The sequence below is a fragment of the Pseudochaenichthys georgianus genome, chromosome 9 (genome assembly GCF_902827115.2).
Source record: "Pseudochaenichthys georgianus chromosome 9, fPseGeo1.2, whole genome shotgun sequence".
Lineage (NCBI taxonomy): Eukaryota > Metazoa > Chordata > Actinopteri > Perciformes > Channichthyidae > Pseudochaenichthys > Pseudochaenichthys georgianus.
Window position 1 is genome coordinate 31,231,842 of NC_047511.1, and position 24,001 is coordinate 31,255,842.

Genomic DNA, 24,001 nt, shown 5'->3' on the forward strand with positions numbered 1-24,001 from the left:
ACAACAAATCACCATAGTCCAGCACAGGTAAAAAGGTCACAGTGACTAGCCTTTTCCTGGCCTCAAGCGAGAAACAGGACTTGTTTCTGAAAAAGAAACCTAGCCTAACCCTCAGTTTTTTAAGCAGGTTATTGACATGAAGTTTAAAAGAGAGACAATCATCAAGCCAGATACCAGGGTATTTGTAACAGGCAACAACTTCAAGTTTTGTTCCTTGCGTAGTTACAATATCTAAAACAGGCTCTGGTGTCTTTTTAGCTTTTGAAAAGAGCATTACCTTGGTTTTATCCACATTTAAAAGAAGCTTTAATTCAGAGAGCTGAGTCTGAATAGTGTTAAAAACAGCTTGTAATTTAACAACAGCCTCTTTAATGGAGGGACCTGCACAATACATCACAGTATCATCCGCATAAAAATGTAAAGTAGCTTCATCCACATTATCACCTAAACTGTTGATATATATGGAGAATAAAAGTGGTCCTAAAACAGAACCTTGTGGTACACCATTAGAAATGTTTAACCATTCAGAAGACAGTCCATCAAAATGAACACATTGGGACCTTTCAGAGAGGTAGTTCACAAACCATCCCACTGCATGGCTGGATAGGCCAATACTGAGTAGCCTCTGCTTTAAAATGCGATGATCAACGGTGTCAAACGCTTTGGAAAGGTCAATAAACAGAGCTGCACAACTCTGCTTATTATCTAAAATAGTAGTAATGTCATTTACCACTTTCATTGTGGCAGTGATGGTGCTGTGTTTCTTTCTGAATCCTGACTGATGTTTAGACAGGATGTCATTTGTACATAAAAACTCCTTTACTTGTTCACTCACTAAGCGTTCAAGAACCTTAGCCAGAACTGACAATTTAGAGATTGGCCTATAGTTATTTAAAATAGTTGCCTCCCCTCCTTTCAGTAAAGGCAAGACATAAGCAGACTTCCATACTTTTGGAATTGTATTCGTGCTGAGGGAGAGGTTAAAAAGAGAAGTAAGAGGTGGAGCAATAAAATCTGCAGCTATCTTTAAAAAGAAAGGTTCTACGTTGTCCGGGCCAGCCGGTTTCCTAGGATCTAACTTGGATAATGCTTCATGAACAATACCAACAGTTAAAGGAGTAAAACTGAAAGGGTTTTCCAGACCACATTGTTCAGAGTCAAGGATTGGAGCGTTCACAGGAGCCACACAGCCAAACAGAGAGCCACAAGACACAAAATGCTCATTAAAGCAATTTAGCATAGTAGCCCTGTCTGATATAGTGCCAGATGCTGTGGTGAGGCACGGAGGTAGCTCATTTGGGATATCACCAGTGGAAATCGATTTTATGGCTTTCCAAAATTTTGGGATTGTTTCGTCCCTTCACTCTAAATTTACACAGAGGTGCATGTCTATCTATAATTTTCATAAAACCAAGATAAAAATAACACCATGCAGTTTCTACATCAGCACACAAATTGATTCTACCCCAATCAAAATCAAACAGATCATGTAAAAAACCCTGCTCAAGGCGACCTCCTCCCTTCTCAAGGCCGCATCCAACTCCCATCTCCGCTCAGCAGACGCTTTGGCCCAGTCCAGGTGCCGTTCCTGCTGGGCCATGTGCTGTTCATGGTGCCGTTCCTGCTGGGCCCGATCCTCTCCTCCTCGTTTCCTCTTGCCTGGGTGACAATAAGATAATAATAATTAGCAATAAGGAAAAAACACAGGACAGGTACAGGTCACACAAGGATATAAGAATAACATGTATAAACAGAACAACAGTAAGGTGAACTAAAGAAAGTTCTGGCCCTAGATGTTTACAGTGATTGTGAAAGTGAATTACATTATGTCCAGCCTGTTGATAATGAATATAAATATATGTATATGATAGGATGTCACACACAACGGTACTAGCTGCTTACTAGCTAAGACTTTACTTGTAACAGAGCATTTCCACACAGTGGTATAGCTTATTTTAATTACTGACGATGGATGATCCAAGGTTTAAAAAAACAAAACACAATTCCAGTCGTTTTGCCATTTCTATTTCTTACCTAGAACCACACGCTGCGGTGTCGTGATGGCACTCGGTGTTGGTGGTTGAGTCGGGTTAGGGTCTTCGGCTGGTGTCTGTGGTCGAGCTGGGGTCCGTTCTGGATTCAATGACGAAGTGGACGGAACACTGCCATCACCCGTTGTTCGGGAATGTTCCTCCTCACAAGTCCCAATGTAATCATCTAGAACAGCAAAATGACTTGTTAATTCCACAAACTACTGCAGCACAATACTAAATAGCAACAACAACTATAGAAAAGAAAAACTGAACGTAAACAATGGCACATATGGTGTTAGCAAACAATAGCTCTAGCTAAGGCCATCTGCCTAGGCTATCTGCCTTAGCTAGCTATGTAGCTCTTCGGGTTGTCGAACATTAATGTAAGGATAAAATAGACTTCTTTGTTAGAAGTGAGCGTACCTTGCAGGGACTCCAGTAAAGCTGTTGCAGAGTCCAGGCCTCCCTCCCTCCCAACGTTGGCCGGTCTGTGGCCGTAAATCTGGTCCAACAAGTCGAACCACTTCCATTGTTTGCGACCCGCACCACTCGTGTTATTGTTGTCCTTTATTAGGCGATATTCACTCTTCATCTTTTTAAGTTTTTCCCTACACTGCAGGAAAGTCCTCGAAAATCCGCGTTCGGACATCTGTGCAGAGACATCCTGAAACACATTTCTTGTTGTTCCGTCGAGTTCCCTATATTGCCCCTATGCAATATAGGGAACAATTTAAACATAAACTATCCTATGTGTCCTTGGGTGTTATGAAAGGCGGCCCCCCAAAATAAATGTATTATTATTATTATTATTATTATTAAGAAGAACAACTTGGTGTGGTGTGGAGGGGATGTAGGAAGCAGGAGCAGGTGGGGAGAGATGGGACTTCAAGGTTATTTGTTTTAAATGTGTCTTGGAGATAAGGACCAGCTGCACACAATAAAATACAGTATAACACAAAACCAATAAGACACACTGTGACACATGGCACACCAACAATCAATCATCGTCCAGCCTCAGCTTTGGTATTCTTTCACAACCATGTTATGGGTTTATTAGACTGAGCAAACATAAACATATGTGGGGCAGGGTTTCCGCTAGGATTTTTTCTCGCCGGTCAAATGTCCGGGCAGAATTTATTTTACCGGACAAATTTGAAACTTACCGGTCATATTTCAATAATAATAAGAGTTGTGTAGCAGAGTTTCCGTTAGCAGGTAATTACCGGATTATGAGCAGATATGCTTCAGTTTAAAACTCAGTTCACGGGGCTCATTTTTATATTGCTTCAGTTTATAATCGTAACAGATCGAAAAATTCAGATTCATTTTTCAATAAATTATTCCACAAACAACAAACAACATAATTATTACATTCAAACAAACTACTTGTAGTAGACAACGTACATTATTCAAAAGTTTACATTACATTTGAATAATAACACGGGAGAAACGGATCCTCTCTTTTCCCCTCTCTCTCTCCTGACAGCACGTCAGTTTCTCATGCAGCTCCTGCAGCTCGCTAAACAGAGGGCGGGGCTTCAGGTGATTATACAGAGCTGCGTGTCTCGGTCAGACTCAGCAGCTGATCTGATCTCTCTCGCGTGTCCGGTTATACTTCACTCGCGTTTATGTCCATATCGATCAGATCCAGCTCTCCTGATCGGCCTTTATCGAGAGCACTGATCAAACTATTAAGAGTGAATATCGGCCGATAATGACCGGCAGCCGATCGATCGGAGCCTCCCTAATTATTACCAGACATTTTGACCGGCAGGTTTTGAATTTACCGGTTTTTAATAAATGTTACCAGCTAAAAACCGGTAATTACCGGCTAACGGAAACCCTGATGTGGGGAACATAGTGCTGCGTCTCATGGAACATGAAGATTTAATAAATACATAGTAGGTGGCAATATATGCTCCTAGTGGTAGCGATTCGCCATTAATATATAAATATCAAAATATACGAATATATAAATAATAGTAATATGGAAATTAATATCCTTCTTCTAATATCCCTTCTTGTGCACAGCGTCAGTGTTGATCCTCCAGTTCAGCCCATTGTCTAAGTGCACTCCCAGGTATTTGTAGTCCTCCACAACAGCCACATCCTCTCCCAGAATGCACAGGGGTAGAGGAGACGTCCTCACCCTCCTGAAATCAATGACCATCTCTCTGGTCTTGGCCACATTCAGAATACTCACAACATTAGGCTGAGGTTCATCTTCCGCTCTTCTTGAAGTGGTTGTGCTTCTTGTTGCTTCCGGCTAAAATAAACATTAAAGACATGTTGAGTGTTTAAAATGTGCTGTAATACACAACACGTTATTTATTCCTAAACTTGCAGAAAGAAAAACTAAATGTGACATTTAATCACATATTTATATATCAATCTTATAAACCTTGAATTGTTGTTGGCCAATGATACACATACCCTTTGAAGATGAGCTGGGAAGTTGAATATTGTTGGCACAACACCATCTTTAAGCCGGACAGTCTGCCCTGTCCGGTCAAATTCCTCACTCCTGAAGTGCTCACTGCAGAGCAGTGTCCTGTTACAGGAAACACAACCGTCCCTTCTTAGGGCGAGTTCCCACTGCCTCCTCCTCTCTTTGGTTTTGGGAAACCTTAAAAACATGAGAAAGGTAGCCAGATATATAAATTATTGTCAGCATGTTCCTCCCTTCTTTCCTTTAACATTAAGGGTAGGACAAAAATACACACCGAAATTATCATATTTTTGGTATGTATGCATGTATGTATAGCCTACCTTAAGAATAAGACAACAACACTAAGAGTAATAAAAAAGGTGTCCAATAGAAACATTAAATAATTGTGTAAAGAAATGTTAACAACATATTCTAAAGCGGCTGGGTCAACAACAATCTTGCAATACTATTATCTCACATAGCCCTACTGATCCTGTGTAGCAGGACTTGTAATGTACATACATCCACTAAGTAATTAACAATTATCCTAATTTTAGTCATAATATTGTCATATCTTACACGTGAAAGGTGATCCCACGGGTTCTTGTTTCCAGACTGCGGTGATTAGAGCATCCGTAGGCTGCACAAAAGTCCGGCATAGTCAGGTACTTCTGTAAACACAAAGCCAGCAAATTCCTGTATCATAATGCAAGATGTTTTTAACAAGCCAAACCACTTGGAAGAAATCATGTGTAACTTAAGTTGTGTTGAAAAGAAAGAGCCGTTCTGCCTCTCCCACTGGTGTAAAGTTGCTGGGTCAACTTTGTAATACTAGGTCTCACTGACAGCCTCTTGTTATTAGCCAGCTAATAAATACAACCACAACATACACAAAGAAAAGCTGCAATTTCAACATGTCCAAGCATCCTGTATCATAGCCATGCTAATCATGTTTATAATAAACCAAACCGTTTGTAAATCAGTCAAGATTTCAGTGAGTTAAGAGTATTTGTGTGCAGATCACTCACCTTACAACAGCTACCATAACGCGAATCACTGTTAACTGTAGCAAGATGGCGGCCGGTCAGCTACGCTGGAAAATCTCCCATGAGCCATCTAGTGTTTATATATATCTATGGTTTCAACAACAAGGTGGAGGAGAGTCCTCTCCAGTCAGACTGAGAGACTGATAACCTCAGCTCAGGTGAGGTAAAGGACTCTGCTGAGTGTTTAGATAGTTAACTTAGTTCTCAGTGGGTCTAACGGTTTGGTCACCATTCATGTAAACACATATTTCCATTTGAAGGGGGAGTGATTAGTAAAATATGCATGAATAATACAAATAAAACGTTAACTATGTGAAAAAAATGTAAGATACACTTTAAAAACGTGTTGAGAGCTAAAACTAGTCTTTGCTGCTGCCTCAAAGAGGAGCAGGGGGAGAGGGGGCAGACAGGTGAGGCTGATTCAGGAGCACAGACACACTCACAACTATAAATGAACCAAAAACAAATAAATAAACAAGTTTCAATGTTTTTTCATATTGGATATTGTATGTTATTGGTTATGGCCATGTACTTATGATTTTATGATTATTTAAATGTATACAGTTCTGTTTCATGTGGGTGTAGTCTCTCCCTTTATTTCCCCCTCAAAGTGAACCAGATTGATGCATTTAAGTCCAACATTAAAAAAAAAAATCTTACCGGGGGAGAATGTCCCCGGACCCCCCTATAGGATTTGAGGTCCACCCCCACTTAAAATATGTTCACATGAATAGGTTCCTAAATAGATTTGCACATTTTTTTAAATAGTAACCCATCTCCATATGTTTATTTTTGGGTAGTAGATTTAGGGATATCACTACGGGCAGCAACGCTGTAAATATTGACAAATAAATCCAGCAAAATGGCACAAAAAACTGGTAGTGGCCTGGCTGGGTGTATAATTCCCGGCCTGACTTATTGTCCCAGTCCGGCCCTGACCTACTGTATAAGAAAATTTATTACAAAGCCTCCTGGAATATTTATTATCTGAATACATTTACATGTATTAGAGGAAGATTATATTTGCATTACTTGCAAATAAGACAAATGACCCATTGTAAGACTATTATATTGCAAATGAAATCCAGAGTCAGGTGCAAACGTTGGACGAGACAAATAAATACTTCAATAACTATGGATAACTCTATGGACTATTCTAGTCTGAAACCATAAGTGCCATAACAGAGTAAAATTTAAAGGAGCTATATACACAAACAATCTTTTTTTTAATACATTTCTGCGCTGAAATAAATTCATTTGTCTGCACATATAGAGTTAAAGTGCTTACAGAAAGGCTCTTACTTCTCAGGGACACATTTTTAATAACCTTCTCCAGGTTCTTAAACCTGTGTATCCACATTAGATTAATGGAGTTTGCTCCAGCACTGAGGCTCATTAAAACATAATGCTGCTCTTGTCAAATTGGGAGTCATTAGAAACAAGCATATGACTCACTTTGGGTGCTGATTCTTTGTCTCAGAAAAAAAGAGCTTTACAGTACCAGAGACATTGGTCCTGTCCTCTGCAGCTGAGTAATGTGTCAGAGAGTAGTGTAGAGTGTGTGTTATTAAACAAGAAAACTCCCCCTGCAGAAGGCCACAGCGACTGATGGATAATTTCTGCCATCTAGCCAGATAGGGCGAGGTTGCAGGTTAAGGTGACTTCAGTATTTCTTGGGGATTTATTAATCTGTTCTTGTTATCTCTGCTCACTTATCAGATGACCTGCTACCCTCATGATAGGTTTCCATTCCTGTGGTCATGTGTACTGTTGACTCTGAGTGCAGGTCTGACATGCAGCTTGCTGAGGCAATGTTGCTGTTAGATAGTTTGGATTGGTCTTGGACGGAGTTAAAGCAAGGTTGTGTAAAGAGGCTTGATAAAACATGTTATTAACAGATCGTGGTTACGTTTGATGATTATGCAAGACTTTTGGAAAAACTTCCAGAGTGTGATTCATTCTCACAACACAATAATTAAGGCTGGTGTTTAGATGTCGGTAATATGAAAAGTGATGTGTTTGAAAAATCAAACCGCAATGATGGAAAAACCGACAGGGTCGCTGTTGAACAACATGAACCCTCACTGAGTACTTTTGTTTGACATACACTTTCAAAAGGAAACTTGACTGAGCTTACTGTACATGATTGTTTACTGTAATTACCTGTTTTCGGGATTATTATATCCATGCACATAAGAAATCATAGCAATTACCCAAATATGTAAGAGAGAACAAATATATTATCTAAGAAAATAGTCTTCTAATGTTCTTTTAACCAAAAAATTAAATGCTAACAGTTATTAATTGTAGTGGAGTAGAAACATATAGAGGCAGGATATGGCAATACTCAGGTAAAGTATAAGTATCTTAAAGGGGCCCTATGCTTTTTGGGATGTACCCTTTCCAGTAGTGTAATAAAGGTTTTTGTGCATGTTAATGGTCTAAAATCCCAGTATAAGAAAAATAAATACCTTTTTGAACATTAAAGCATAACATGAATGCAGTAACTGGTCACAGCAACACAAATGTTTTGTCTAGAACTCCAAACAGAAGTAAATAAGTCAAATTCTAATGCTGACTTCTTATATATCAATAAAAATATCGTGTTTATGAGCAAAACCAGTTTTAATCAAGGTACAACACTGCGTGATGTTTCTTTTTTGTGGCTGTTACATAGGATCTCAGGTTTCAATGACCCCAAACAGAACATTAGGGTTAATGACTGTTCATTTCCACTCAGTGATAGTGAAAGCAGCTTCTAGCTCATACTAAGATATCAATCATAAAAGGGAAGAACCAAACCCAGTGTAAATCTTTTTGCCCTCAAATTCCAATGAGGTTTTAGGTTGTCATGGACCATTAAGGAATGTATGAGTCACTCAGGGTCTCTCCCAATGACCTCTCTTTTGGGCACCCTCAATACCGAAGTCTCTCATATCTCACACTGGTATGTGGATGTTTGTGAGTGTTTGTATGTGTGTGTGTGGGCCCCGGCACGGGACGTTATCTGACATTGTTTGTGGGAGTCTGAATCACGCTCGTAGTGTCTGCCGGGCAACCTTGACGACATGGCCGTAGGAACAGCGAAATGATGTGTGTGTTTATCTAGCCTACGTGGTGATAGCCCTACGGCCTTGTGGGCAAAGCTCCTATATATACAGGCACTTTCAAACCTCCATCGTTAGAAATCGAAGTCCTCTCTACAGCACGCTCAGCCTTTGGTTGACTTCTCTCAAGAACTTTTACAGCTCAGTCAAACTTTGCATCTTTTTGATCGACTTGCTTTCCCAACGTAATTATTATTTTTAAAGTTTCGAGAACAGAAAATGCTGCCTGCAACCTTCAAACTGTGTGCTGGCATCTCTTATCTGCACACGAGGAACATGACAGGTGAGTAAAAGAGACATTGGGGATTTTTCACTCGCCAAGTTGAAAGTCCGTCCTTTCCTTAAAAACGCATTGTATTTGTGAAGTTCTGCATGGAGCCCAGGTCAGTGGCTAAATGAATAAATTAAGGAAGAATATCAGGGTATACTGTAATAGATCCATGGATTTAGAACTGTAGTAACTGTTTAGTTTTTAACTTTTACTCCCAGGTTTGAGGAAGAATGCCATGGTGGCCATTCACCATGAGCTGAACCGACTGGCAGGTCCCGGCCCGAGCAACTGGATCAGCCAAGTCCGCCGACGAAGCTCCCTCCTCAGTGAGTACTTACATATGAACACTTGAAACAGAAGAAAAAACGCTGCCATTTAAACTGCACATAAGTCTGAATTATAAACAGATAGTACAATGATTTGCTTGTGAGTTATTTCTCCTAAAAACACAGAAACATAATAATGGAATTGGACTGAAATGTTTTACTCTCTAGGTTCTCGAATTATAGAGGAGGAGGGCTACAGCGAGGAGGAGATGTCTTATTTGAAACAAGGTGAGGATGCACTGCAGAAGGCCATCAGCATCCTTAGCCAACAGGATGGCTGGACCATTGAAACGGTCGCAGTGAGTACAGAGACTGGACACACAGAATAAAATAATGTATTTGACGGCATCATGAATAAATTCAAACGTTGCAGCTGCTGCCACCTTGTGAACAAAGGTTTGACTTTCACAACTTAACGTTTTGATGAGGATATGTAATGTAAACATAATGTTACCAATTGGCATCCGTCCTCAGGCAAACGGAGACAAAGTCCTGAGTAAAGTGTTGCCTGACATTGGGAAGGTGTTCAAGCTGGAGGTGATGTTGGAGCAACACCCTGACAATCTGTACCAGGAGCTGGTGGGAAATATGGAGCAAATGGGGGAGTGGAACCCTAACGTCAAACAGGTTAAGGTATGAGAGATACAGCGCAAGGGGTTGGAATTAGTGCTGCAATTTACAATCACCTTTATTAACGAGTAATCTGCCATATTATTTTCAAGATTAGTAGAACAATTGTTCAGTATAATAGTCATAAAATATTGAAAAATGTCCATCCCATTCAAGGACACATCTTGAAATGACTAGTTTTCGTCTGCTGATTTAAATTCAGTTTAAAATTTCAACACAAATACCTGACAAATATATCATATATGCAAGGAAATAGATAGATTTTCACAATGTTGTTCAACAGATCCTTCAAAAGATCGGCCAGGACACAATGGTTACCCATGAGGTCGCTGCAGAGACCCCTGGAAATGTGGTGGGGCCGAGGGACTTTGTCAGCGTCCGCTGTGCCAAGCGCCGTGGCTCCTCCTGCTTCCTGGCAGGAATGTCCACTCAGCACGCGAAAATGCCCGAGCAGAGGGGGGTGGTGAGGTAAGTGCCCACATCGTTTATTTGTTGTGATATCTGCATGCATCATATTACATTATTCATGTACCATGAGTGGAGTATGTCATGTATCTATGTCTGACACTAGTTTGCAATGGAGTAATGGATATAGGCTACCGTACGACTTTTACATTTAAATCATCCTATTTTTAAGAGCGGAGAATGGACCCACCTGTATAGTCATGAAGCCCTGTGTTGAAGACCCAAATAAGACCAAGTTCACCTGGTTACTCAGCATAGATCTAAAGGTAAATACCTGCCGTGTCTACCTTTGTATTTCCCACAGTAACCACAGTGATTACCATTACAAATAATACAATAATTAAGATTTAAAAACAAGATCTAACACAGTCTTTGTCATCTGCAGGGCTGGATCCCGAAGACGATCATAAACAAGGTGCTCTCTCAGACGCAGGTGGACTTTGCTAATCACCTCCGGCAACGGATGGCTAATAACGTTTCTATGGAGATGGCTCATGCCTGCTGACACAAAGTGCCTCTTGAGCTTTGGCACAGTGTGCTCAACAGTGGCAGAGGAGCAACCCCTGCTCATTAAAAAATCATAGAAATCTGCTCTCAACTGCTGTACCACTACGCAAATCCAGAATGTATCAAAGGAGATTGGATGAAGATGATGCTTGTCTGAGATCTTAGGAAAATATGTTGGTTTCAATTGGAAATTGTGTTTTACATACCCTTCTTAATAGATAATCTGTCATAAACGTGTGCAGTGAAATGTTGAACAAACGGCACATTGTTTCCATCTAATAACCCCCCCACTTGTTGCCCTTCCTCTGCTGAGAAATTGCACCTTTAGTTTACTGTTTTATTTATTGATGTTGCGCTGATGCCATTACAATGACCGCAAAGAAAATAAACAATTGCAAAGTCATTGGTGTTTATGTTTTTATGCTTTTCTATTATGCTGTTTAGTTAATGATTACTCTCTCCTTTCCTGACGCATCGAAAGAACCGTAATAAAAGCTCATAACACATTTCAATGGTTAAGCTTAATTAAAAAGATAAAGAATAAAAAAACACAAACAATTACTGAAATTCTTCTCCTATAGGAAAGAAAATTCACAAGCAAAACTGAAAACCGAGAACTGATCTTAGAAACTAAATAGCAACTGCACAATCATTCCACTTTGACAGGAAGGAGATGTATACATTCAAAGTATATATTTCAAACCATGAGATACATGGCTTGTCTTCCTGTTCCAAGATGGGTTTTCAGACTGACATTTTGCCAAAACGAGCAGGTGTTTGGCAATTCAGAGGTGTAAGAAAACCCAGCAGCGAGCATTTTGTCGTTCAGAGCCAGCAGCACATTCCCCAAGATCGAGTAACGGTGGATTTCATCCCAAACAGGAAATCTGTTTTAAGATTTAAGACAGATTAAGTTGCATAACCTTTTTTTCTATTTTGTGTGTCGATCCAAAAGGTTTTGCAACAGCTAATTTTTCTTACATGCATAGTGCAGAGGAATATGTCTCACTTTATGTTGCACTTGCTAAAGTTGAAATATGAAGTGAGCTGACTGTAACCTGGTAGGCTGTTATATACTCATTTTCTGAATTAAGGCCTAAAGCTCCTTATACACCAAGCCGATTTTCGGCGTCGATAGATGTCGATAGATGTCGGGCCATCGATGAGTGTCGTGTCGCCCTACTCAGATTGGTGTGTACTGCACCGTCGTGTCTTTTCGGCCGTGCCGACACCTTCCGCCGCCGATTCGACATGTTGAATCGGGAGGCTGTTGGCTAAAGGCCGTCAGCCAAAGAAATCATTCTGATTGGCTGTTCAGCTTAGAGAATCAGTGCATGAGAAGCGAAACGGAAGTGAGTGACCCAAACAAACTATTAAGAAGGCAAATCTGAGATTTCATTGAACTCCAGCTCTCGGCACAGGTTCGGGAAAGCCCCATGAGCTTCTCGCTGTAGAGTGAAAATGGAACACACACGCTATTTGTTGTTTGTTTAAATCACACAGTCTGTTCTTCTTCTCTCGGTGTATCACGCAGTCTGTTCTTCTTCTCTGTTTTCCGGTTGTTGCCTCTTTTGGATGACGAATACACACTACCGCCACCTGCTGGTAAGGAGAGTTATTGCCACTCACGCATGCGCAGTTCGTACGTGTAACTTGGCCGTCGGCTGAAGTCTGTGCGGTGTGTTCCAGTGCGAAACATGGCCAAGACGCAGGAGACGTGAGGCGGGCGGCGACGTGAGGCGGGCGGCGACGTGAGGCGGGCGGCGACGTGAGGCGGGTGTAAGGACCTTTAGATAAATGTGCACTTTGGTTGATCCTGACTCCATTTTCCTCTAAATAATACAAATTTCAGCAGAATAGTTCAGAGGGCTGCCTTGTGCAATACAACACAAACATTGTTTTTGCCCTGAAAGAATGTTCAACAGGGTAACAATTGACATCTACTTATTATCCCTCAAAATCTGAACACAAGCAGATGTGAGGAGAGTTGTTGCCACTTTTTAGATCTTGTTCCATTATTTGTGAAAGGGAGAGGAATGGAGAAAATCTGGGGGAAGAATGGAATAATATGATCCACTGCCGAATACGTTGTATAATAAGAACAGGAAGACAAAACATGCTATTTGGCAGTCACATCAAATCCCTGGCACTGATGACAGCCCTTATTAAATCTCTGTTTTTTTCTTCTAGTTTCCATCTATGCGTCCTTGACTGAAATGCATCTCCAAACAACAGCTTTTATTTATTTGAGCCGAGGTGGAAGAAGTACTCAGATCGTGTACTTAAGTAAAAGTTGATACACTATTTTTTCCTGTTTTTCTGTTTTATTGTGTTGCACTGTTGGAGGAGCTTTTCATCGTCATAACTACACTGTAGCTATGTTCGTATGACCAATAAAAGCCTTGAACCTTGTTGAAGTACCAGAGTATATACTCTGTCTGTTACAAGTAAAAGTCCTGCTATCAAAAGGTTACTCAAGTAAAAGTACAGATTGGCCCATTTCAGAAAATGTGTTTTGATTGTAATTATTGATTCATTTAAGAGTTATCGAAGCTAAACAAATTTAATATTTCACATCATTAATACAAATTTGCAAAGTAAAGGTATTAAATGTAGTGGAGTAAAAGTACGCAATACTTTATACCTCTGAATTAGTGGGGTAGAAGCACAAAGTAGTAAAATGTGTAAATATTCAAGTAATCCCTCAAAATGTTACTTGAAAACAGTAGGTTAAATCTACTGAGTTACTTTACATCGCTGCCTTTGAGGAACAAGTAATTGCACTTTATAAGCTTTCTGGGGAAATGGGTTTTAAAAAAATGTGTACTATAAACCATTTTATGATGAATAAATGCATACTTTTCTCTTTACTGTATTTTAACAAGAAGAGCATCTGTGCTGAAGGGAGGTGTGGAAGGAAGTCACACAACTCTCCTGTCTTCAATATCTGTGAGAGAGAGAGAGAGAGAGAGAGAGAGAGAGAGAGAGAGAGAGAGAGAGAGAGAGAGAGAGAGAGAGAGAGAGAGAGAGAGAGAGAGAGAGAGAGAGAGAGAGAGAGAGAGAAATGACGTAATGAAGTTACAGTCCGACAGGGAACCACAATTCCCATGATGCATTTGAAATTACCGTGGCCACTGGACGGGGGAAGGGAAGCTGAGATTGGAGGGAGAAACAGTCAGAAACTGAGGTACTTTTAAAACCCTTTATAATATCTTGTAATATTTTCGGATATACCATACCACGCAGTGTTTTGTAGCGTTTTTTAAATCTGCCTTGGAGACAAAAGCAGTTTAATTCGTATGGTGCTGTCGGATTTGGGACTCCATCCCCGTTACAGTTCAATAGAGCTACAGCTAGCCCGTTAGTTAGCCTGACAGCTGGCTTTTCTTCTGTTAGCTACGTCTCAGCTACTTCAGTGCACTTGATATTCATGACATTTAACATGAGTTGTTTTTTCTTATGTGTTTTCTAAGGGCTGGTTTGCATGCAGGTTTTTCAAGCAGTGATTTCTCTGTGTGAGGAGAAGCTGTAGCTACGTCTTTGTGCCTGCGGGGTTGCTACTGTAGCTGACATATTGCTAGCTTGTCGGTTGCTATCATAATGTAAGCTAGCCGAGGTTGCTACTGTATCTGTCAAAGCGGCGATGTGTTCAACTGTCATCGGATAAAGTTGGACTGTTTCCAACATTTTCAGATGTATGTCCTGGCTCTGAGCATGGACTCTGCAGTGCTGGACTTTGACAGTAAACGATAACACATTTTAGGCATACAAAAGAAATCTTGCTGTGATTCAGACAGTAATGGAGGAAGTCCTCAGATCCTCTCTTGAGAAAGAGTAATATTTCTGTACTGTAAAAATACTCCATTACAAATCAAAGTCATGGATTTTAAATATTTCAGCAGTTATATTATTTAATATGTTGTAATATACAACTTGTACTGTACATAGTTATTTCCATTTAATGTTTTATAGTAGTACAATGTATTAGTTTTATTGTACTGCATTGCACACATTTTCACACACTTAAATGTCAAAAATTAAAGTACGTAATGTAAAACAAAAGTGTCTTTTACAGTTGAATAATTCAATTATTGATAACATCAAATCAGCTATTTATTGTTTGAGATCATTTTTTTGACGATTTAACATGCTAATGATATTTTAATCCATAACAGCATTAAATTATATACGCTCTTTATATGTTAGGTATGTACAATCCTAACTTGTAAAGCTTTCAAATAAAGGTGGTCAACTAAAAACTGAATTTCTTTATTGTAGTGTAGAAAAAAATTGCATTTAAGTAAAGTACAATTATCTCAAGTATAGTAAACGAGTACATTTACTTTTTGAAGGCCACTAAATGTGGGTTGCTCTGTGAAAAATGACATACGAAGACAATAAAAACAACACGTTTTGTTAATATAGCTAAAAGTTCTAATTTGATAAAATTATTTTTGACCATTTTTGGCACGATTAAAATTTGTTTCACATTTTTCTCAAGTTATATGAACAATCATGTTAATAATATTGAGTTATGTGTGCAGTTTAATGATTATTTTTGTTTTAGTTTTCAGATATTGTGTACATATGACAGCCCCTGCTCTGGACTCTGAACATTCAATAACTCTATCCATGACCCCCATCTCACTGGAAACCTTCTCATCTTACGTTGGACGCGTGCTGATGTTTCATGTGAGGCTAAAGACACAATAAACCCAGCCAAGTAAATTAAACCTTACTGGTACCTCTGTGTACGCACTGGATTTGTCTCTTGAGTGCCAAAGTAATGAAGACTCCTGGACGGGGAGAGCCCAGTCCTGAAAAGCAATGTCATCTTCCACCTTCTGTGTACGTGTGATGGAGCTGAGGAGTGGACCCAGTGGCCAAGAAGATCTGCGGAGGAGAGGAAGGAGGCAGGTTTCCAGGAAACTTGTGCATTGATGGATTGCAATTTCCTCCCGTCAGCTCTTGTAGACTGATACCTGCACATTCCTATCAGCGTATGCACTCAAGGTTACACTTTAGAGTAGCTAATAAAACAAAGCTGCCATCAAAAACCACACAATCATCGTGGATACACAGATGTGCACATTATGGATTTCTTCTGCCAGTGACAGTTTGTGGAAATCACACTAGGGGGACTGTGGACGTTGAGTTCTGTGTGTATGAAGGAGAAAAGCATAAATACTTGCCGTCACTACTAATGTACACTACAGAAACCATGGTGGTCCTTGCATCGGCTCCTCAGCCCATCGTCGTCCACGACTACAGCAGCCTTTAGAGGCCGGGATCAGGAACACGCTCGCCAGCCAACACACTCATATGCAATGGAAGAAGACATTGATGTCACACCCCACACTGAGGTACTGTTGTTTTACCTTTTTAGTCTTAAAGTTTGTGATCGTTTAATCGTATTCCAGTGTTTGGGTTGACAGCAAGCTAACACCATTAAGGCTGAAGGCAACACCTGCTGTGTTGGTCAACAGAATCAAAGTAGGCGCTTTATCGCTGCTGCCATAGTGAGGTAGCCAACTTCAGGTACAGAGATGCAGCGTGACTACCCAATAAGATGATTGACGGATTGACTCCAACTTTTATAATAATCTTTCAAGTAATATTTCATGCAAAAAAAGCTGAATAGCTACCTTTTTAGTCTCTTAAATATTTTGATTGTACCGTACTAAATATCTTTGGGAGTCCGACTGACATAACAAGCAAGTCTCACATCAGTCTTAAGAAATTGAGATGGATATTTTTACTATTTTCTGACATTTTCTAGATAAAACAATACATTAGTTATAAAAAACAATTATTAGTTGCAGCCCTACTCACGGATACATTTTCCTTTCCTGCTCCACAGTTTTGTAACAATGAAGAGCTAATTAGTTTAAGCAGTTCTGTCACATGTGTTTAACTTAAGGCCAGGGCCGGACTGGGACAATAAGTCAGGCCGGGAATTATACACCCAGCCAGGCCACTACTAGTTTTTTGTGCCATTTTGCTGGATTTATTTGTCAATTTTTACAGCATTGCTGCCCATAGTGATAGCCGTCTAAATCTACTACCCAAAAATAAACATATGGACATGGGTTACTATTTAAAAAAATGTGCAAATCTATTTAGGAACCTATGTGAACATATTTGTGCACGCTCCCCCGGTAAGATTTTTTTTAAATGTTGGACTTAAATGCATCCATCTGGTGCACTTTGAGGGGGAAATAAAGAGACTACACCCATATGAAACAGAACTGTATACATTTAAATAATCATAAAATCATGGCCATAATCAATAACATACCATATCCAATATGAAAAAACATTGAAACTTGTTTATTTATTTGTTTTTGGTTCATTTATAGTTGCGAGTGTGTCTGTGCTCCTGAACCAGCCTCACCTGTCTCCCTCCTGCTCCTCTTTGAGGCAGCAGCAAAGACTAGTTTTAGGTCTCAACAAGTTTATCTTACCTTTTTTCACCTAGTTAACATTTTATTTTTATTATTCATGCATATTTTACTAATCACTCCCCCCTCAAATGGAAATATGTGTTTACATAAATGGTGACCAAACCCTTTGAGACCCACAAAGATAACTTAGACTAAGTTAACTATCTAAACACTCCTTTACCTCACCTGAGCTGTAGTTATCAGTCTCTCAGTCTGACAGGAGAGGACTCTCCCCCACCTTGTTGTTGAAAAAGCTGCTTATATCCGTTAGCGCAGCTAGCTAGCACCAGATGCTAAAAACAACAATACACGTAACCGGTGCGCGCACTTTATCTCACTCGCTCGCGCCACATTACACACCCTCCCGAGCTTGAATGACACACAGAGACCAATCGAGGGCATTAGTGTATGGTCTGTATGAAAGTGGCCATGTCGGCAGGCCACATCATGTAGACAGCCAGTCACCCTCTGTGAGGCAGAGTCAGACCCACATTTGCGCAGCGTTGCGTTCACAATACATACATAAAAAGAGAGAAATTCCACAGGCCAGCAGGCCACTTAACAGGCCAGGCCATCGGGAAACCTCCCGGTCCTCCCGATGGCCAGTCCGGGCCTGCTTAAGGCCTAAGGTTAACAGTTCACCCTTGGCGTTAGCTCTAATCTCTGGACCGACTTGCTTGGCATGTTGCTTTGGCAACAGCTGAGAGGGCATTTTTCTTATCCCGAGCTTGATTTCGTAGCCGTAACATTACTTATTGCTCCGTGGCCTCTATCCTTGAGTATTGCTTCCTATGTAAACAGTTGTATAAGTATGTCTCCTGCCTGGCTGGATGCAACGTAACAGGGCAGGGAAGGCTTTCCCTAAAGGGAGTGCACCTTTTTTAATGAACTAATCTACCTACCACCTTTACTACCAGCAGAGGAAGCATCCTTATAAAACAGAAGCAGTGAAATGTTTGCAACCATTTTCTTGTTTTAATGAATATTTTTCACAAGTTAGTTTTACATTTCAGGGATGCCAGAAAAAAGAGGAAATAAAGAAGCATGTCATGATAATGAATTGCCTGTCTTCTGTGAGCGCTGCACAGTCTTTACATTGTGGGCATGTCTGAAGCATCTGCTCTGTGTTGCTGTTCTTGTGTTAGGGCCTGAATGGTTTGTCCCATGAATGTAAACCATTAGAGGAAATCACCAATGGACACTCCAACCATAAGCCTGTGAGTAAAAATCACCCCCTTGATTTATTCAAATTAGTTTTTCCTTGCAAGTATTTTATCTAGGAATTAACAATTTCAACTTTCTTCTCAGGTCATGAACGGACTGATAATTAGTCATAATGTCAAAGAGCAGACCAACGGCAGCGCACCACTCAGATCCCTGCCGGTAATTCAATTTCATCCTAAGTATCTGACTGTAGCCAACATCTCCCTCCTCCTTTTAGATGTAATGTAATCCATTCCTTGGTAATTGTCCAGATTTCAGCACTGAAGCAGAATGGTCTTCTTCAGACTCTGGCAGCCGGGGGGGACCAGCCTCAGCTTGCAGGTAACACACACATACTCTCACACAACCTCTCTATTGTCTCACATCCTCTTCCCACAGGAATGTGAGAAGTGTATCCTAGATACCAGCCAGGTAGAGCCTTTCCCAAGGGGTGCAGGTTGCCTGCTTCGGGGAAGCAGAGGGTCTCAGTGGCCCTCTTAGTGATGCAGGCATGTTAGACAGGAGGGATTTATGACTGAGGATGAACTGGAGGGGTGTCAGCTGATGCACCACAGCACATTACTCATCTCCCCTCATCAGTGCTTCTAGTCATGTTAGTGTGTGAGCGTTTGTGTCACAATTGGGTTTATTAGTTTGTTTTCTTGCCTTGCTTTTTAAAGAAGTGAATGGATCAGGCCCTCCCTACATGCTGGACATGGATCAATCATAGACTCAAGCACGTGCACTGTTCTCTGCATCAACCTATCGTCTCGCTGCTCCCTCTCTGCAAATCAGGCTCCAAAACGATCGAACGAGCTACCCATTGATATCAGCACTGGTGAAATCTGTTTCCACTGCACCTTGGTCCAAAAATAAATAAGGATGTTTCTCTTCTGCACGTAGCACTTACCAAAGTTTTCATTATTTGAAGCCAATGCAGTAGCACTTACTGGTAATGTACCTGCAGGATTATTTATTTTTAGGTTTGCTTCTCCATGGTTGAAGGCACTGATTGTAGGGCGCTTTGGATGAACGCGTCAGCAAATGAAATGTATACCATGTAACTTAAAATCTTCTCTACAGAGGAAAATGTGGAGTTGGAAAAGGCCAGAGAGGAGTGGGAGGCTCTGGAGAACGTCCAACCAGGTCAGAAGCATCTCCCTGTTTCACCCGTTTGCATTCAGATTGATGAATTCTTTAGTCTGTAAGTTGCTGTTATAAAGATTTATTTTTATGTAACATCCCCCAGCTCTCACTGAGGACTCGAGCCCAACCCCGATCATCTCCTTTAATGAAGCCTTGCAGTACTTCCAGACCACAGACCTCGGGGATTTGCTGGTATGAAACGCTGCATAACCAAACTCTCAAATATAAGCTGATATCTCAATAACAGCCAACGCTCAATATTTGCTGGGGGATCAGTCTGTTGGAACAGAAATATAGCATAATGTACATTTCCACAGCATTACATCTACCAGTTGAACATTGTTTTGCTATATGCACACACTCTTCACAAAAAAAGCTTTGCAGGGATGGAAAGGGAACTGATGGAAGCATTTCATTGTGAAAGTTTACATTAACCGCAGACACAAGCAACACCAAGATAACATGGCAAAGAAACACACATTAGAAATCAAATAAAGATCTATGTCAGCCTTGTGTGGGGTAAACTAAAAAGTGTTTTTGTATAAAAGAGGGATACACATACTGTGCTTACAGCAACAAAAATAATCAAGTCGATTAAAATAATGGTACTGGTCATTCTGATCATTTATTTCAATAGGAATCATATACTTTATTTGTATGTATCAGTGGATTATTTCTATTGATAGCTCTAAAACCTCCCCACACCCCTTTACCTCTCGGTAGAAGAACATCCAGCCCACCATTCGCAGGACCGGTCTGGCCGCAATCACACACTTCCTGTTCGGACCTCCACGGCTGCACAGGGAGCTGCTGGAGGAGAGGGACCTGGTGTTTGCCATCGCACAGTGTGAGTGTGTGTTTGCCAGTGTTATCTGCTAGCTGTGTCTCAAACTCATGAGTGTTGTTAATTTTGTCAGAAATACATTGAATTTAGTGTGTGAGTCTAACCAACGAGCCCCCCATGACTTTCTGTCATGTCCTGTTGTTATCATTGTCAATAATAAGTTAAGTAAATCTATTACTCAGAGACTTGTATTAAGTATGTTGTCTCTACAATGAAAATAAAGACAGATTTTGATAAGTTTATTTTTTGTGCTACATTTTATTCATGTATTTTTTCTTTAAAAAAGATTCCATGTTAATGCAGTCACCGTTTGCTATATGATGTCAGTGCCGACTCAAAATCGTTTCAACAAGCATATCAAGTAATAGTTTTTGGTTTAAAAATAACAGATTTTGATTCCTATATATCTGTGTGTTTTTCTACAGGCCATGTGGACAACAGCCAAACTGTCCACATGCGTGTCCTCCAGACCATTTATAAGAGGCTGATAGGCAGCAGGCTGGACTGTCCTCGCTTCGGGGCGCACTGGGAAAACATCGGCTTTCAGGGTAAGACTCCTGCACACACCATACTGCACATATAGGTTCAGGTCTGTGGATACTCATATTAAATTGGGCCGCGGGTTTGCTGGGGCTTTCTTGAAATATATTCTCATTCACATTTCCAAATATCAGTTACTTTCACTTCATCTGTCAATCCTTCCTTCCCTGTGTTTGGAGGAGTGAAACTTGAGATCAGAGGAGATTAATGATTGTGTGAAATTTGAGCAGCAACGCTCATCATTCAGCTGCAATGTTACACTGTAGTGAACTGCTCTTTGATTTCACAATGTTATAGCTTTTCATTGTTAAGAAATGTAAAGTGCATTAGTGAAAGTCTAGCAATATGAAGTATTTCCACTCTAAACAAGTAAACGGCATGTTTGTATGTGTTTCTGCAGGTACAGACCCAGCCACTGACCTGCGTGGCACTGGTTTCCTGGGTCTGATGCATACGCTGTACTTTGTGATGGACCCAGAGACTCTACCGTTGGCTAGAGACATCTACAAGTTATCACAACACCCCACACAGGTATCAGCAGCTCAGACACACGTCCACTGGGCAATGAGAGGCAGCTCATGTGTGCATGCAAGTATTTTATTTGGGAATCACATTTCACTAATCCTCCAGAAACACTGAAACACCTCCCACTGCCGGCGAGCTGCTGTAAGCTGACCCTGACCTTTGACCTCCCTGCAGAGAGATCTAGAGCAAAAGGAGAATTTCCCCTCAGGGATCAATAAAGTCAGCTTCAAGACGATCTTGTTTTTTCTTGTAACCTCTGAAAGTACTCTGTGTGGATTCAAAATTCCTTGTGTATTTCCTCGGTTTTAGAACTTTCCATTCAGTGTGATGTCAATCAACATGACCCGCATCGCTCTGCAAGTACTCAGAGAGGAAGCTTTGTCAAAGTGAGTCACTGCTCCTCACTTTGGTTTCTCTTAATTCTTGAGTTTTGGCTTGCAATATTCTTGTCACACACAGCCTCTTCCCCAATGCTCTCTCTCTTTGGTCTGTCAGGGAGTGCAATCGTCGTCAGCAGGTGGTCGGTGTTCTCAATGACTTCTACGTTGCCACGTATCTGCACCTGTACCAACTGTGGAAGACCCAACAGAAGACCATCGTAGACTCTGGCTTTGTACTAAAAGGTAAAGAAAATTGTATATCGTTTCTACTGTAACTCAACACTTTGAAATCATGCTTTTTATTGTATTAGTGCTGAGACCAATCAAACCCTTTAATTATGCCTGCAATCATTTTATTTTGTGTCTTTAATTTAGCCCTTACCCCCTAAACGCACCAGGAGCGTCTGCGCTGCGTTACGGCTGTGCCGCGTTACGGCTGCGCCGCGGCGTTCGCAAAGATCACGGCCACTCTAGTCAATGGGTGCTGTTCCACCCAGAAGCTCCTCGCCGCAAGGAATTTCTAAAATATAGGATGAATCCTATTTTTGAAGCGGCGCAGCGCGGCGCAGGCAGGAAGTGATGAAAATCACCTTGTTGTCTGCTTTGCTGGTTGAGGGGGTGCACCCAAAACCGGCTCCTTCTCCTCCCCCCCCCCACCACCGTCTTTCAAGTAGGAGAATACTGCAGCGTTCTCCTCCGGTTTACAGGCACTGTCAATTATATATATATACAATAATTATGATGATGAATGCATATATTTTTACCACTAAAATACAGCAACACATCTTTGATTCATGTCGTTTATAACTGGAATATTACAATTATTATTAACTGTGTCTGTAGTCTACAACACAACAACATAGGAAATAACAACAATAACCCCGATTTAAACAGACACAAACATAAACCATTTAGCCTACTTACTTGTAGAAGTACAAAATGTCCAGGAAATATTCCAAAATCAACAACAACTGCGAGGCTGCACACACGACACACACACGACGCAGTGTAGTTTTACACACGGTCTTATTTGACTTTCTCAGGACTTAAAACAGTTTTTTGGGGGCACACCCCCTCAAAGAAAAAAATATATTTACACACGTAAGGTCATCATCTTAACAGTTTGTTATGCTCATCGAGTCATCCGTGAGCAGAGCATCAAGTTGGCATGCCTATTACAGCTGAATGCGGCGATTACCATCTTGTTCAGCAAAACGCCTCACAAACTTATTAAGATCTAAAGCTTTAGTGCGTTTTGATTCAATGCTGAGTACAGCCAAACTTGACAGTCTCTTCTCTGTCATTGTAGACCACAAATACCTCATTCCTTCTGTGTACTTGGGGTCCGAATGCGCCGTCCCGTTCAAATGAAATCGCCAATCACATTTTCCGGGGGAGGGGTTACAAGGCTCGCGTCTTGTGCTGCATTCACTTGCACTCGGACATTAGAGACTTTCTCTCATAAATGTCCGATGAGCCACAACCAAAACAAAGCTGACGTTTTCTGCCAGACGCTGTCTCCTCTTTCACTTTAGGTAACTTCACTAAAAATCGATCCATGTTGCCGCTCGCATTAAGTTAGCTGAAATTAACTAGCTAGATTTTACAGTTTCTCGTTATTTTTTTCTCACGCTGCGCCTCTCCTGAAGCTCTCTGGCGCCCCCCAGGGGAGGCGCGCCTCACACTTTGAAAACCGCTGATCTAAATGTATCAGTCAATAGGTCAATACTCAGTTTGCAGGAGCTCAGTTAAACACAGATTGTCCTCCCGGCACAAGTCCCACAGTGTCTGTCTGTTTAACCCTGCAGAAGTGGAGTTGTTTGCCAAAAAGAACCCGAAGCAGATGCTGCGCCGACTAGAGGTCTTCCTGAAAGAGAGGCGGGCAGGTGGGGCCCCCCGCGGGACGTCGCCGGACCCTCAGGCCCAGCAGCCCTCTCCCAGCCTGGGGGCCAGGGCCGGGTCGGGACAGGGGAGCAAAGGAAAGGAGATGCACTTCACAGGAGTGTGTGATCTACCGCCAGACATGGAGGGAGAGGCCAGACTCATCTAAGTGTGTGTGTGTGTGTGTGTGTGTGTGTGTGTGTGTGTGTGTGTGTGTGTGTGTGTG

General features: G+C 41.1%; 3 protein-coding genes across 4 annotated transcripts; 2 read left to right on the forward strand and 1 right to left on the reverse strand.

Moving 5' to 3' along the window:
- Positions 1–3,842: 3,842 nt before the first annotated feature.
- LOC139434428 (THAP domain-containing protein 5-like) lies at positions 3,843–7,027 on the reverse strand. Of its 2 annotated transcripts, none has more exons than XR_011643777.1 (4): positions 6,963–7,027; positions 5,041–5,132; positions 4,467–4,659; positions 3,843–4,299 (listed from the first exon to the last, which is right to left on the reverse strand). XR_011643777.1 is itself a non-coding variant. In XM_071204273.1 (4 exons), the coding sequence occupies exons 1-4, from the start codon at positions 7,015–7,017 to the stop codon at positions 4,042–4,044; spliced, it is 552 nt and encodes a 183-aa protein (XP_071060374.1). In that variant the 5' UTR covers positions 7,018–7,019; the 3' UTR covers positions 3,843–4,041. The 2 variants fall into 2 exon arrangements, 1 of the variants encoding a protein (XP_071060374.1); XM_071204273.1 differs by having other exon boundaries at positions 7,009–7,019.
- Positions 7,028–8,683: 1,656 nt separating this feature from the next.
- Positions 8,684–11,216, forward strand: star (steroidogenic acute regulatory protein). Its single transcript, XM_034090255.2, has 7 exons — positions 8,684–8,897; positions 9,104–9,211; positions 9,380–9,510; positions 9,686–9,844; positions 10,125–10,309; positions 10,479–10,572; positions 10,692–11,216. The coding sequence occupies exons 1-7, from the start codon at positions 8,834–8,836 to the stop codon at positions 10,809–10,811; spliced, it is 861 nt and encodes a 286-aa protein (XP_033946146.1). The 5' UTR covers positions 8,684–8,833; the 3' UTR covers positions 10,812–11,216.
- Positions 11,217–13,912: 2,696 nt separating this feature from the next.
- On the forward strand, positions 13,913–24,001 carry elmod3 (ELMO/CED-12 domain containing 3). Its single transcript, XM_034091001.2, has 13 exons — positions 13,913–14,000; positions 15,381–16,176; positions 18,402–18,473; positions 18,565–18,639; positions 18,732–18,801; positions 19,543–19,605; positions 19,709–19,797; positions 20,329–20,452; positions 20,875–20,997; positions 21,390–21,520; positions 21,824–21,900; positions 22,010–22,137; positions 23,703–24,001. Exons 2-13 carry the CDS (start codon positions 16,141–16,143, stop codon positions 23,942–23,944), a joined length of 1,230 nt encoding a protein of 409 aa, XP_033946892.1. The 5' UTR covers positions 13,913–14,000; positions 15,381–16,140; the 3' UTR covers positions 23,945–24,001.